General features: G+C 36.5%; 1 protein-coding gene and 1 long non-coding RNA gene across 3 annotated transcripts in view; one reads left to right on the top strand and one right to left on the bottom strand.

Moving 5' to 3' along the window:
• The window catches only part of LOC107974844 (uncharacterized), a 38,377-nt gene that overhangs the window by 14,556 nt on the left and 9,132 nt on the right, over nt 1-14,689 (top strand). The gene's annotated exons all lie outside the window — the stretch shown is intronic.
• Nucleotides 99-14,689, bottom strand: part of PRRC1 (proline rich coiled-coil 1) — a 37,616-nt gene continuing 23,025 nt past the window's right edge. The window contains exons 8-10 of one of the 2 annotated variants that reach the window (XM_016953723.3): nt 7,252-7,354; nt 3,306-3,474; nt 1,235-1,374 (exon numbers count right to left, since the gene is read on the bottom strand). In XM_016953723.3, coding sequence (XP_016809212.1) covers nt 1,277-1,374; nt 3,306-3,474; nt 7,252-7,354 — 370 coding nt within the window. In that variant the 3' untranslated portion in view covers nt 1,235-1,276. Of the gene's footprint in view, nt 3,475-7,251; nt 7,355-14,689 lie in introns of both variants that reach the window. The other variant, XM_001159291.4, reaches the window with a different exon arrangement.

Genomic DNA, 14,689 nt, shown 5'->3' with positions numbered 1-14,689 from the left:
GTACAGGAATTCTTGGCAGCCAGTAACAAATTTAGGTAAAAAGAAATATGCGTCCTTTCAATATAAACTAGCATTTAAAAAAAAAATCGCTATACAACTTTAGAAATAAGTCAAAGCATTGTTTATTTATGACATATTTACATATTTACAAAACTGATTTTACCCAATACATCATCCTGCGTAATATCATAAAATGAACACCATATCCTGGGAATAAAAATCCATATTTCTTAATAATTTATGTATAGCCCAACTTTTAGAACATAGAATATTATCAATTTGGCTTCCCAAACTACAAAGTCCTGTTTATAATTTTTTCTAGCCAAGGAACAGAGTAGATTCAACAGCATATTAAAGTAATTTAGTTAACCCTGAGTAATTACTAACTTGCATAATTTAGAATGGATGTATATAACACACTTTCATCTGCACTTAGATACTTATACTATCACACTACCTTTTTGTATTTATCCACCTCAATTTTCAACTTCATTAATCTTCAGAAGAAAGAGGAACAAAGAATAGGAAAGTAATAACAGAATCATTACGAGGAAATTACTAGCACTGCCTAAACATTCAGAAGTCTGTGACACAGTTTAGGTCTAGGGTTGTCTCAAAAACCTAACAAAAGGAGGATCCCGAATTGAATAATCTGAGCACCTTGTCAACTGAGGTTGATATTAAATTATTTTTCCTGCATTGTTTCCTTTCACACTAATTAGATATTGTGTACAAGCTTATAAAATTCAATAATTTGTATTAAAATACAAAATCCAATAACAACCAGGAGTTCTTCGGAAGAAAAAAAAAAATCACAAAACAACCCCAACAGTGGTGAAGAACTGTATTAAAGATGGCTTTTCCTAAGACAGAAGGAGAACAAAAGCAAATAGCACTCTCCCTCCGCCAAGGCTAGAGCAGGAGGTTCAAGGAAATGGGCAGGAAGAGAACAGAACACTCAAGCTGGATGATTAGTGAAGGAAACTGTGGCCTGAGACTGATGATCAGCATATCTTATGCCTAAACACCACCACTAAGACTACCTAGCTAAGCTGCCATGGTGTGTTAGAGATGATGAGTTACTTTTCTTGCCCCTTTTACAACAGGGAAATCTAAGGACAACAAAATAAACAAAAGGCTGAGAAAGCTGAGCATGTGAAGTCAGTCATGCTCTGCTGCTTTTCAAAAACTCTGGGCCAAGAACAGAACCAGAGAGGCCAGAGCAGTTCATGTATTTCTCTCTTCCATCTGACCATCTCTCATCTTCCTCACCCACTCACACGGTTCCGAGCAGGAGGCTTATCAGGTCACCAGGGGCAGGAAAATTTCTAGCTTCAACCAAGCCATGGACTGCCACTGCTCTTTGGGGATTCTAGGAAAATAATCATCTAATGAAATGTCAGTATTTGTGATTCTATGAGAACAATTCTCAAAACATCAAAAAGACATTTGTGACTTGGTAAAATAAAAATCAAAGAAAAATTAAGGTATTTTTAGAATCTGTAAAATTTCCTTATAATAGGGAAAGTAGCAGAACTATTTTAAGTAAGGACATGCTTCCCTTCAGTCTGTAATGAAAGACTGTTGTTGTCATCATGCCATTGCCATGATAAAATACTACTAGAAAAGGATAGCTTTTAAAATAAAGTGTAGAAGCAAATGGTAGAGAAAGCCTTCTTGTACTTGAAGGAAGGAAAGAAAGTATTCTGTCCCTGTTACTCCTGGACAAAAGTACACCAAGGCAACCTATAACTTCTCTGTGCTGTCTCTCATGACTTTTAATGACACGGAAGTCTGATATTCACTGAACAGTCATTATACAGTGCTTGGAAAGTAACATATATTTAATATTCAAATTTAATATTCATTCTTCTTATCCTCAGGTAAAAAAATAGAAGAAACCAAATAATGACTTGAAGTGGCATTAACACAAAGCAAACCTGATACCTATGATACCTAAAGACAGTGCAGGACAAGAGCTTCAACAGCTTTTATAAAACTGCCAGAGATTGTGCTAATTCTTTTACATCTAAAGAACTGTAGAGAAGAGTAAAAAAATTAAATTACATTTATATAAGAAACTATCTTCGAAAAAGTTATTTGAACTTGTATATACAAAGTCCAACAGTATTAAGAAAAAAATTTATTTAATTATGATTTATATAAGTCCAAAAATGATAAAATATATTATTTGAGGGGAAAAGGCTTCCACTAAATAGAAATACAATAGACTAAATAAACTAGATTGAATATAAAATAGTTTCTTTGAAAACATCCATAAAAAGTAAAGACCAAATGGCACAAAGTTAAAAAAGTAATGCTTAAGGCAAACCAAATAAGTAACCTTAATTGAAGTAAGAGACATACTAACCCACAAGCAATAAAGTAACCCCCTCTCAAAAATTTCTGTATTAAAATGTGTAGAGAATATGAGTGGAAGCAGAAACAATGGCTGTTGTCAGAGCTTATTCTTGGAAGTACTGAACAGTATTATACAAAAATAACTTGAATACTTCTGATTTAAAATATACTTGAATCATTTGCCCCTTAGCTGTCATATAGCAATGAAAAAATAAATTTATTACCCCAATGTTCATATTATAAATCTGGGAAATGCCAAAAGTTATGTTTAAAATTGACAAAGGTACGATTTTCCAGATTACATGTGTACGTGATGGCCAAAAAAGAAAATAATCAATTCCATTATTTTGGCCCATGTTACTGAAAACATGCACAGAAATGTGGAACATCTCCCGACAAGTAGGTGTCTTATAGTAACTGTTGAGCAGGCTGCTCAGCACCAGCCCTGAGATCGTGTGCACATACAAAAGTAGTCAAAGACTGACAGAAAAGAGATGAAGCCAAAGCAAATCATGCTTTTATAAACATTCAACCAACATGTTCTTTAATAATGTCTTCTTTAAAGAACAAAATAATCAAGTACATGGCATTAAGTTAAACGTCTCTGCACATGAATTTCCACCTTATAAATCTGGTATATTAAATTGTGCTGTAAATAGATTTGTGTATTTTCTTTTTTGAGTACTATGATAGGTGAAATGGTATGACTATAAAAAGGATTTGTTTCTTTTTGTCTCCTGGAATGACATGATGCCTTTCTAGAAAAAGAAAAATTGCAGGCTACAGGAAAATGATAAAAACTACTGGATTCATTTAGACTATTCGATTTAGGAAGGTACAACCACTTCTTTAACATCAAGCTAAAAGTGGGGGAAAGTCTCAGTCTCCCAGGTAGGTCTCCTCTCACACTGTCCTGGGTGGCAGGCGCTGTTTATACATGCCTGCTATTGCTCTGGCTGCACTGTAGATCATCTGCCGACGGGACATCCCAGTAAATGCCATGTGCCAATCAGTCCGGCTGACATTCAGTAAACTCTTTTCCAGGACTTCACCCACTGTCACCAAAAGGCCTGACCACCTCAGATTGTAGTCCTGGGGAGTTAGACTTTGAGCCTGTGGAAAGATGAAATTGATATTACTTATAATACATTTAAAAATATCATTGGAACTAGCTATAAGTGACATTTCAAAGTGTTTCATGTTATTTTAAATATAGATTATGACAAACTCTGAGAAATACAGCTAGGCTGCCAACTATATCAACTTACAAGGCTAGAACACAATCAATGTAACATTACACACATCTACTTTTTAAAAAATATCCCCATTAACGAGGCTAACAGTCGGAAGGTTTGAGTCCTAGTTCTAAATTAAGTGTCACTTCAGGTTAATAATAAGATTGGTACTAAAATCAGTGCTAAAGTTATCTTTTATAGTAGTAAAATTTCAACCAGAAAGAGGAAAACTGAAAATTAAGGCTTAAATCCATTCAGAAAAGAATTGCTCAATTATGGAAATTCCCTCTGGAAATGTGATTCACATGTTAATATGTACCAAGTAATATCCAGTCCTGGACAACATCAACCACTGATGCAACATTCCTAATTGACCCAACTCATATTTGCTCCTATTCAAATCATTTATTCATCTACAAAGGAATGACAGAAGAATAAACTCATTGCTTGATATCCAAGAATGATGTGGTTTTTCTGTTTTAGGGTGTTAGGTATAGTCCAGAGAAGTATAGCCACATCTAGAACGGATCTATACAGTTATACATGACTACCAAATGTGCCATGTATTACAATCACCTGAGGAGCTCTTGTTTCTTTTTTAACAATATCCAGTTTCTCACATCCCACTAAGATAACTGAGACACCAAGATAACTGAATTGGAAACTCTACAGCTGGTTCCAAGAGAAACAGTACAGTATTACGTATGTAAAATAGCTTCCAAGTCAATCTGATGCAAACAGTCCAGCACTTGGGAACCCCTGCTCTAAGTACTCTCTTCCAATGTGTATACTACAGTATTAGTATTTCACTATATTTCAAAGAGAAACAGCAGATATACTACTAATGTCCTCAGAGACACCAGTAACACTGTGCTTCTCAAATTATGGCATGCCTATGAATCCCCTGAATATCTTGTTAAAATGCAGCTCCTGATTCACTAGTCCTGTGTTAGGACCCGAGAATCTGCATTTTAACAAATTTCTAGGTGCTGCTTATGATGTTAAGCCAAGGACCACACTTTTTAGAAACAAGGTATTCTATATTATTGGCAAAAATCCAGAACAGCTGGGGTTTTTTATGGGGGTGGGGAATCATTTATATTTAAGTTTAACAAGTACAAATTTTATGAAATTTATTTCCAGATTTTTACTAATATATACTGATAATTCTAATTACCTGAAGGGCTGATTTCCATTACCTTAAATTAAAAAATTCCAACAATAAAAAAGCATAAAACATTTTAGAATGAATAAAAAGAAACAGGGAGGAAAGCTGAATAGCTGAGGATAAAAAGAAGACATTTCAATGCACACAGTTTTGTATCTTCTAAATTTTAAAACCAAATGACACAAAATAAAACAAACAGAATAAAAAGCAAAGTAAAAAGCAAAAACATCCTTTAAATACCATTATTCAGAATTAACCACTATTAACAGTTTGCTGTGTTATCTTTCCAGGCCTTTTTCCCTATTCTTATTAAAATTTTAAAGCACACACATACACACGCCTGCTAGTAAATGGGATCATACTAGATGTGCTGTTTTTGACTTTTACTCAGCAATATGTAATAGCTATCTTTTGGTACACACGAGTCCACTTCATTCTTTCAGGTCTACTTCTTTCCAGTATATATTCCTAAAAACAACATAAAAATTGTCCTTTGCAATGGTCAGATATCTAACACAGGGGTCAGCAAACTTTTTCTGAAAAGAGCCAGATGGTAAGTATTTTAGGCTTTGTGGGCCAGACATTCTCTGTTGCAACTACTCATTTCTGCTGCTATAGTACAAAAGCAGCTATAAACAATAAGTAAGCAAACTGGCATGGGTGTGTTCCAATAAACTTAATTACAAAAAGATGACAGGCCAGATTTGGCTGTGAGCCACTGTTTGCTGACCCCAGATCTACAGCAATGTTAACAGTGGCAATGATAGGAGCATCCTCATAATTATAACGTTTTCAGTGTTTTATTTATTAGATCTGAAGTTTGCTTTGATTTTGTAGTACACACATACCCGTCTAATACTAAGAGCTATTAGTATGATTATTTCTAGCAAATACCTTCAACTCTTATCAAAATCTTTTTTCTCCTTTCAATGCAGATGTTCATGTACTGAATTATATAAATTTACTATTGTTGAACCATTCTGCTGTTCTTGGGACAAATTTTTCATGGTCAGGATACAATGTTCTTCTAATACATTTCTGAATTTTATTTATTAATTTTACCAATGGTTTTGACATTTAGTTCTTTGGACTATAATTTCATTTAAAGTTAAAAGAGGCTAGTCTCACAGAATGAACTGGAAAACTTTCTACCTCTATTTTTGATACCTCATACGGCAAGAGAATCATCTCTGAACATTTTGTAGAACTCACTTGTAACACCATTGGTACTCAGTGATTTTTTTTTTTTTAGTTACATAAAGTTCTTCCATTTTAATGCTTCAATTAAGCTGAATCATATGAAACTGACAATATATAACTATTTCTGACCATCAAAGGCAACAACGTCATTTGGTTCAACCTAATACTCTTAACTATGGCAAAACTTCTATTTTCCTAGAAAATCCACTCTTTCACCTAATTTTTCTAATTTATTGGCATAACAGTATGCATAGTATTCACTTACAGTCTTTTAATCACCTTCATATTGAAATGAGTGTAATGTTAATATCTATAAAAAGGTTTTCTTGAACTTATGAAAAGAAATTATGGTACAAATAAAAGTTTCAGTAAAAATTCAAATTCCAAGCATCAATTCTTAGCCCCCTTTCTAAACTGTAATAAGTAGGCCAGAGGTTACTTTTAGGGATTATGTGAACACATATGCCAAAGTTCTATGAAAGTACACATACACGCATTTTTCTTGGGAGACAGCCCAATAGTTTTCTTAGATTCTCAAATGTCTTCATGTCCCAAATAAGTTTGAAAGGCAGTTTTGAAATGATATTTAACAATGTACAAACTACAACTGTAACAAAAATTTTTATGAAATTGACAGAAAAAAGTCAATAGAATACCACTTAAGAGCACAGAGATTCCAATGCAAGTATATATTTATATTCCATTTTGTTCATGAAAGGATTAGAGAAAACACACCAAAAAAAAAAAAAAAAGAGGAATAAGGATTATCATTTATACTTACATTCTCCTGGAAACTGTGTGGATAGGTACACTATTAGGTCCATTTTTCAGCCAAAAACCTAAAGACATGTGCCTATAAGGTTTCTAATGCTGATTTCACTAAAGATGAACAGGAGGACAATCAATCAAGGAAAAGGGAAATGGAGATAACAGTGAAAATGAAATGTGAGATAAAAGGGAAAGCAAACGAAAGGCGGACATAAAACAACTAGAAAAGGTAAATCTTTTCCGGAACTCAGAGTAAAAACAAAGAAAAAAATGAGAGAAATAATGATTAACCATGTAATGTATTACCTTTCAAAGACACCTGGAAAACAAAAGGAGGAAGGTACTAAAACAACATGGAAGGATCAGGAAATTAAAAAGCAAAGAAAAATACTAAAAGAAAAATGACTGAAACAAAATCAAGAACATATTTCTAACAAAAAAACCGAACAAATTTTTATTCTGAAAACAATAGTGTAAGTTTCTCTGGAGCATAATGAAAAAGCAAAGGAGAAAACCAACCTGCTGTACAAATTCCAAAGGCACTGGTGTGGCTTGTGTAAATGTTTCTAGATGAATGCCATGGACAGGATCTTCAACCACCAAACAACCAATGTCAAACCATCTGCAACAGAATTACGAGTTTCAAATGGTTTATATGCCAAATAAAAGTTATCATGAATAGACGAAAAGAAAAAACAAGTACTATTATTCAGATAGAACAGATTTCAAAAAGGAAATCTTTTTCTTACCAACTTGCAAAAGGACAATTCATAAAAACAACAGATAAAATTACTCTGTATTAATTCTAAGAGGAAAAAAGACAATAACCACAAAGAAAAAATAATTTAAAAATACTTATCATGGAAAGCTTCCTCTCCATGGGAAGGGAGAATAATCAAAGTAAGGGTACTCAAATATGCAACAGGTAAATTTACATACATTGAATATGCAAACAGCTTATGAGTAATATTTTTCAATTGTCACTTGCTAAAATATGGGAAATTTTATAATACAAACTCTATCATGAATATGTACTCAACTAAGTTACTAACAAATTAAAAAATAAGCTCAGAGGAAATAATAACAAATACTCTCTTCATTAATAATAAATCCTTCTAATCACAATTTCTGAATTATTCACAATGAGTCAGTCTTTGAAAACAGCCTCATGAAATCCAGGAAACTTCTCTTCATTTAAAGAGACTTATATATCATACAAAATGATAAATTTTAAAAATGACTTTATTGAAAACAACTGTAGTACCACCCAAATTTTAGCTAACCCAAATCATGAAACAGCCAGATACCCTCAAAAATGAATTTAAACAATAAAAGGATATGAAGCAGGAAAATGTTTAATGCCTATTTTTTAATGTAAATCTAATAAAATGCAATGAAATATAAAATGGATTAGGAGACTTTTATTTACACATTCAAAAACACAACAAAGTAAAATATACAGTAACATAAATAACTTTGCTGAATACTAAAATGGCACTTTATAATGTCTATAGTGTTCATATCCTAAAACTTTAAAATTAAAAACATTAAATAATGACATTTATTTTATTTGGTAGACTAATAGATATTTTGTATTTTACTACAACTTTCTCAATCAAGATAATGTATTTGTGAAGCCTCCATAAAGTCGAGCTTAGCTAAATTTTATTTTGCCTTATTTTGCATAATTTGCAGACAATAATGTCTATGGTGAATAACATACTAACCAAGCTTTCAGGTGTGGACATCCTAAAAAGTGTTACTGAAGGTATGAGGAAAGTTTTTTCTATGATGCCAGTGAATATACCTTAGAACACCAACCTAGCCTTGACTCAGCTCAGACTGTGACTGAAGTACACTACATTACCCTCCCCTTCCTCACACCCCTAAAATTGTGTATATTATTATAGAGGAAAGGATGAACCTTCTCAAGACCACTTAAAGACTCTAGAGTTTTGTTTTCTAAACAATGGTTTTCAAAGATTACTGTGCATTCAGAGAGACAGCACCATATATTCAAACCAAAAGGAAAAAGGAGACTAACACAGACCACAAGTGACCGTGATATTGGAATCAGTAGATGAGGATTTAAAAGTTAACTATGGTTCATATAGTCAAGAAAAGAGAGGTAAAGATAGTTCAGCTACATTTAAAGATACAGGCATTCAAAAGATAAATTGAACCTACATTTTAAAAGGTAAGAACTCTATGTAAGAGTTTAACAACAGGCTGGACACAGCAGAAGGCAGGATTAGTGAACCTGAAGACAGGTGAATAGAAAATGTCAAAACTAAAGAACAGAGAGGAAAAAAAGAGTGGGGGAAAAAACCTGACAATGTGAGACACTGTCAAAGGTGAATGGGCATGTAATTAAAGTCCTACAAAGAGAAGGGAGAGAAATGGGCCAGAAGCAAGTTTTGAAGACATAATTGTAAAGAATTTCCAAAACTGAAGATATTAATCCACAGAATCAAGAAGCTCAGCGAATCCACAAAAAATAATTATGAGAGCAAGCAAGCAAGCAAATACATATAATCATACCATACTAAAACCGCAAAAAATAAAACAACAGAGAAAATCCTAAAAGCAGCCAGAGAAAACAACATATTATCTTCACAGAGACAATACACAAGATGGAGAGATGACTTTTTTTTTTTTAATTATGCTTTAAGTTTTAGGGTACATGTGCACAATGTGCAGGTTAGTTACATATGTATACATGTGCCATGCTGGTGTGCTGCACCCATTAACTCATCATTTAGCATTAGGTATATCTCCTAATGCTATCCCTCCCCCCTCCCCCCACCCCACAACAGTCCCCAGAGTGTGCTGTTCCCCTTCCTGTGTCCATGTGTTCTCACTGTTCAATTCCCACCTATGACTGAGAACATGTGGTGTTTGGTTTCTTGTCCTTGTGATAGTTTACTGAGAATGATGATTTCCAATTTCATCCATGTCCTTAAAAAGGACATGAACTCATCATTTTTATGGCTGCATAGTATTCCATGGTGTATATGTACCATATTTTCTTAATCCAGTCTGTCATTGTTGGACATTTGGATTGGTTCCAAGTCTTTGCTATTGGGAATAGTGCTGCAATAAACATATGTGTGCATGTGTCTTTATAGCAGCATGATTTATAGTCCTTTGGGTATACACCCAGTAATGGGATGGCTGGGTCAAATGGTATTTCTAGTTCTAGATCCCTGAGGAATCGCCACACTGACTTCCACAATGGTTGAACTAGTTTACAGTCCCACCAACAGTGTAAAAGTGTTCCTATTTCTCCACATCCTCTCCAGCACCTGTTGTTTCCTGACTTTTTAATGATTGCCATTCTAACTGGTGTGAGATGGTATCTCATTGTGGTTTTGATTTGCATTTCTCTGATGGCCAGTGATGGTGAGCTACTGGGGGAGGAGCCAAGATGGCCGAATAGGAACAGCTCCTGTCTACAGCTCCCAGCGTGAGCGACGCAGAAGACGGGTGATTTCTGCATTTCCATCTGAGGTACCAGGTTCATCTCACTAGGGAGTGCCAGACAGTGGGCCCAGGACAGTGGGTGCAGCGCACCATGCTCGAGCCGAAGCAGGGTGAGGCATTGCCTCACTCGGGAAGCGGAAGGGGTCAGGGAGTTCCCTTTCCTAGTCAAAGAAAGGGGTGACAGACGGCACCTGGAAAATCGGGTCACTCCCACCCAAATACTGCGCTTTTCCAACAGGCTTAAAAAACAGCGCACCAGGAGATTATATCCCGCACCTGGTTCAGAGGGTCCTATGCCCACGGAGTCCCACTGATTGCTGGCACAGCAGTCTAAGATCAAACTGCAAGGCGGCAGCAAGGCTGCGGGAGGGGCGCCCGCCATTGCCCAGGCTTGCTTAGGTAAACAAAGCAGCCCGGAAGCTCGAACTGGGTGGAGCCCACCACAGCTCAAGGAGGCCTGCCTGCCTCTGTAGGCTCCACCTCTGGGGGCAGGGCACAGACAAACAAAAAGACAGCAGTAACCTCCGCAGACTTAAATGTCCCTGTCTGACAGCTTTGAAGACAGCAGTGGGTCTCCCAGCACGCAGCTGGAGATCTGAGAACGGGCAGACTGCCTCCTCAAGTGGCCCCTGACCCCTGACCCCCGAGCAGCCTAACTGGGTGGCACCCTCCATTAAGGGCAGACTGACACCTCACACAGCTGGCCGGGTACTCCTCTGAGACAAAACTTCCAGAAGAACGATCAGACAGCAGCATTCGCGGTTCACAAAAATCCGCGGTTCTGCAGACACTGCTGCTGATACCCAGGCAAACAGGGTCTGGAGTGGACCTCTAGCAAACTCCAACAGACCTGCAGATGAGGGTCCTGTCTGTTAGAAGGAAAACTAACAAACAGAAGGGACATCCACACCAAAAACCCATCTGTACATCACCATCATCAAAGACCAAAAGTAGATAAAACCACAAAGATGGGGAAAAAACAGAGCAGAAAAACTGGAAACTCTAAAAAGCAGAGCGCCTCTCCTCCTCCAAAGGAACGCATTTCCTCACCAGCAACGGAACAAAGCTGGACAGAGAATGACTTTGACGAGTTGAGAGAAGAAGGCTTCAGACGATCAAACTACTCCGAGCTACAGGAGGAAATTCAAACCAAAGGCAAAGAAGTTGAAAACTTTGAAAAAAATTTAGACAAATGTATAACTAGAATAACCAATACAGAGAAGTGCTTAAAGGAGCTGATGGAGCTGAAAACCAAGGCTCGAGAACTACATGAAGAATGCAGAAGCCTCAGGAGCCTACGCGATCAACTGGAAGAAAGGGTATCAGTGATGGAAGATGAAATGAATGAAATGAAGCGAGAAGGGAAGTTTAGAGAAAAAAGAATAAAAGGAAATGAACAAAGCCTCCAAGAAATATGGGACTATGTGAATAAACCAAATCTACGTCTGATTGGTGTACCTGAAAGTAACGGGGAGAATGGAACCAAGTTGGAAAACACTCTGCAGGATATTATCCAGGAGAACTCCCCCAATCTAGCAAGGCAGGCCAACGTTCAGATGCAGGAAATACAGAGAATGCCACAAAGATACTCCTCGAGAAGAGCAATTCCAAGACATATAATTATCAGATTCACCAAAGTTGAAATGAAGGAAAAAATGTTAAGGGCAGCCAGAGAGAAAGGTCAGGTTACCCACAAAGGGAAGCCCATCAGACTAACAGCAGATCTCTCGGCAGAAACTCTACAAGCCAGAAGAGAGTGGGGGCCAATATTCAACATTCTTAAAGAAAAGAATTTTCAACCCAGAATTTCATATCCAGCCAAACTAAGTTTTGTAAGTGAAGGAGAAATAAAATACTTTACAGACAAGCAAATGCTGAGAGATTTTGTCACCACCAGGCCTGCCCTAAAAGAGCTCCTGAAGGAAGCACTAAACATGGAAAGGAACAACCAGTACCAGCTGCTGCAAAATCATGCCAAAATGTAAAGACCGTCGAAACTAGGAAGAAACTGCATCAACTAACGAGCAAAATAACCAGCTAACATCATAATGATGGGATCAAATTCACACATAACAATATTAACTTTAAATGTAAGTGGACTAAATGCTCCAATTAAAAGACACAGACTGGCAAATTGGATAAACAGTCAAGACCCATCAGTGTGCTGTATTCAGGAAACCCATCTCACATGCAGAGACACACATAGGCTCAAAATAAAAGGATGGAGGAAGATCTACCAAGCAAATGGAAAACAAAAAAAGGCAGGGGTTGCAATCCTAGTCTCTGATAAAACAGACTTTAAACCAACAAAGATCAGAAGAGACAAAGAAGGCCATTACATAATGGTAAAGGGATCAATTCAACAAGAAGAGCAAACTATCCTAAATATATATGCACCCAATACAGGAGCACCCAGATTCATAAAGCAAGTCCTGAGTGACCTACAACGAGACTTAGACTCCCACACAATAATAATGGGAGATTTTAACACCCCACTGTCAACATTAGACAGATCAACGAGAGAGAAAGTTAACAAGGATACCCAGAAATTGAACTCAGCTCTGCACCAAGCGGACCTAATAGACATCTACAGAACTCTCCACCCCAAATCAACAGAATATACATATTTTTCAGCACCACACCACACCTATTCCAAAATTGACCACATACTTGGAAGTAAAGCTCTCCTCAGCAAATGTAAAAGAACAGAAATTATAACAAACTGTCTCTCAGACCATAGTGCAATCAAACTAGAACTCAGGATTAAGAAACTCACTCAAAACTGCTCAACTACATGGAAACTGAACAACCTGCTCCTGAATGACTACTGGGTACATAACAAAATGAAGGCAGAAATAAAGATGTTCTTTGAAACCAACGAGAACAAAGACACAACATACCAGAATTTCAGACACATTCAAAGCAGTGTGTAGAGGGAAATTTATAGCACTAAATGCCCACAAGAGAAAGCAGGAAAGATATAAAATTGACACCCTAACATCACAATTAAAAGAACTAGAAAAGCAAGAGCAAACACATTCAAAAGCTAGCAGAAGGCAAGAAATAACTAAAATCAGAGCAGAACTGAAGGAAATAGAGACACAAAAAACCCTTCAAAAAATTAATGAATCCAGGAGCTGGTTTTTTTGAAAGGATCAACAAAATTGATAGACCACTAGCAAGACTAATAAAGAAAAAAAGAGAGAAGAATCAAATAGACGCAATAAAAAATGATAAAGGGGATATCACCACCAATCCCACAGAAATACAAACTACCATCAGAGAATACTACAAACAACTCTACGCAAATAAACTAGAAAATCTAGAAGAAATGGATAAATTCCTCGATACATACACTCTCCCAAGACTAAACCAGGAAGAAGTTGAATCTCTGAATAGACCAATAACAGGAGCTGAAATTGTGGCAATAATCAGTAGCTTACCAACCAAAAAGAGTCCAGGACCAGATGGATTCACAGCCGAATTCTACCAGAGGTACAAGGAGGAACTGGTACCATTCCTTCTGAAACTATTCCAATCAATAGAAAAAGAGGGAATCCTCCCTAACTCATTTTATGAGGCCAGCATCATCCTGATACCAAAGCCGGGCAGAGACACAACCAAAAAAGAGAATTTTAGACCAATATCCTTGATGAACATGGATGCAAAAATCCTCAATAAAATACTGGCAAACTGAATCCAGCAGCACATCAAAGAGCTTATCCACCATGATCAAGTGGGCTTCATCCCTGGGATGCAAGGCTGGTTCAATATACACAAATCAATAAATGTAATCCAGCATATAAACAGAACCAAAGACAAAAACCACATGATTATCTCAATAGATGCAGAAAAGGCCTTTGACAAAATTCAACAACTCTTCATGCTAAAAACTTTCAATAAATTAGGTACTGATGGGACGTATCTCAAAATAATAAGAGCTATCTATGACAAACCCACAGCCAATATCATACTGAATGGGCAAAAACTGGAAGCATTCCTTTTGAAAACTGGCACAGGACAGGGATGCCCTCTCTCACCACTCCTATTACCATCAGAGTGAACAGGCAACCTACAAAATGGGAGGAAATTTTCGCAACATATTCATCTGACAAAGGGCTAATATCCAGAATCACAATGAACTCAAACAAATTTACAAGAAAAAAACAAACAACCCCATCAAAAAGTGGGTGAAGGACATGAACAGACACTTCTCAAAAGAAAACATTTATGGAGAGATGACTTTTTAACAGAAATGACGGAAGCCAGAAAACAGTACCATGACATTTTTAAAGTGCTGAAAGAAAAGAAACTGCCAACCTAGACTTCTACATCCAGCAAAAATAAAGGTGAATTAAAGCACTTTCAGATAAACAAAAGCTGAGAGAATTGGTAGTGAGCAGCTCTGAACTATAATGTATTATCAAAGGAAGTACTTTAGGCTTCCTTTCGAAGAAAAATGACCCCAGACAGA

Source organism: Pan troglodytes, chromosome 4 (genome assembly GCF_028858775.2).
Source record: "Pan troglodytes isolate AG18354 chromosome 4, NHGRI_mPanTro3-v2.0_pri, whole genome shotgun sequence".
Classification (NCBI taxonomy): Eukaryota; Metazoa; Chordata; class Mammalia; order Primates; family Hominidae; genus Pan; species Pan troglodytes.
This window is presented reverse-complemented; position numbering and strand designations above follow the sequence as displayed.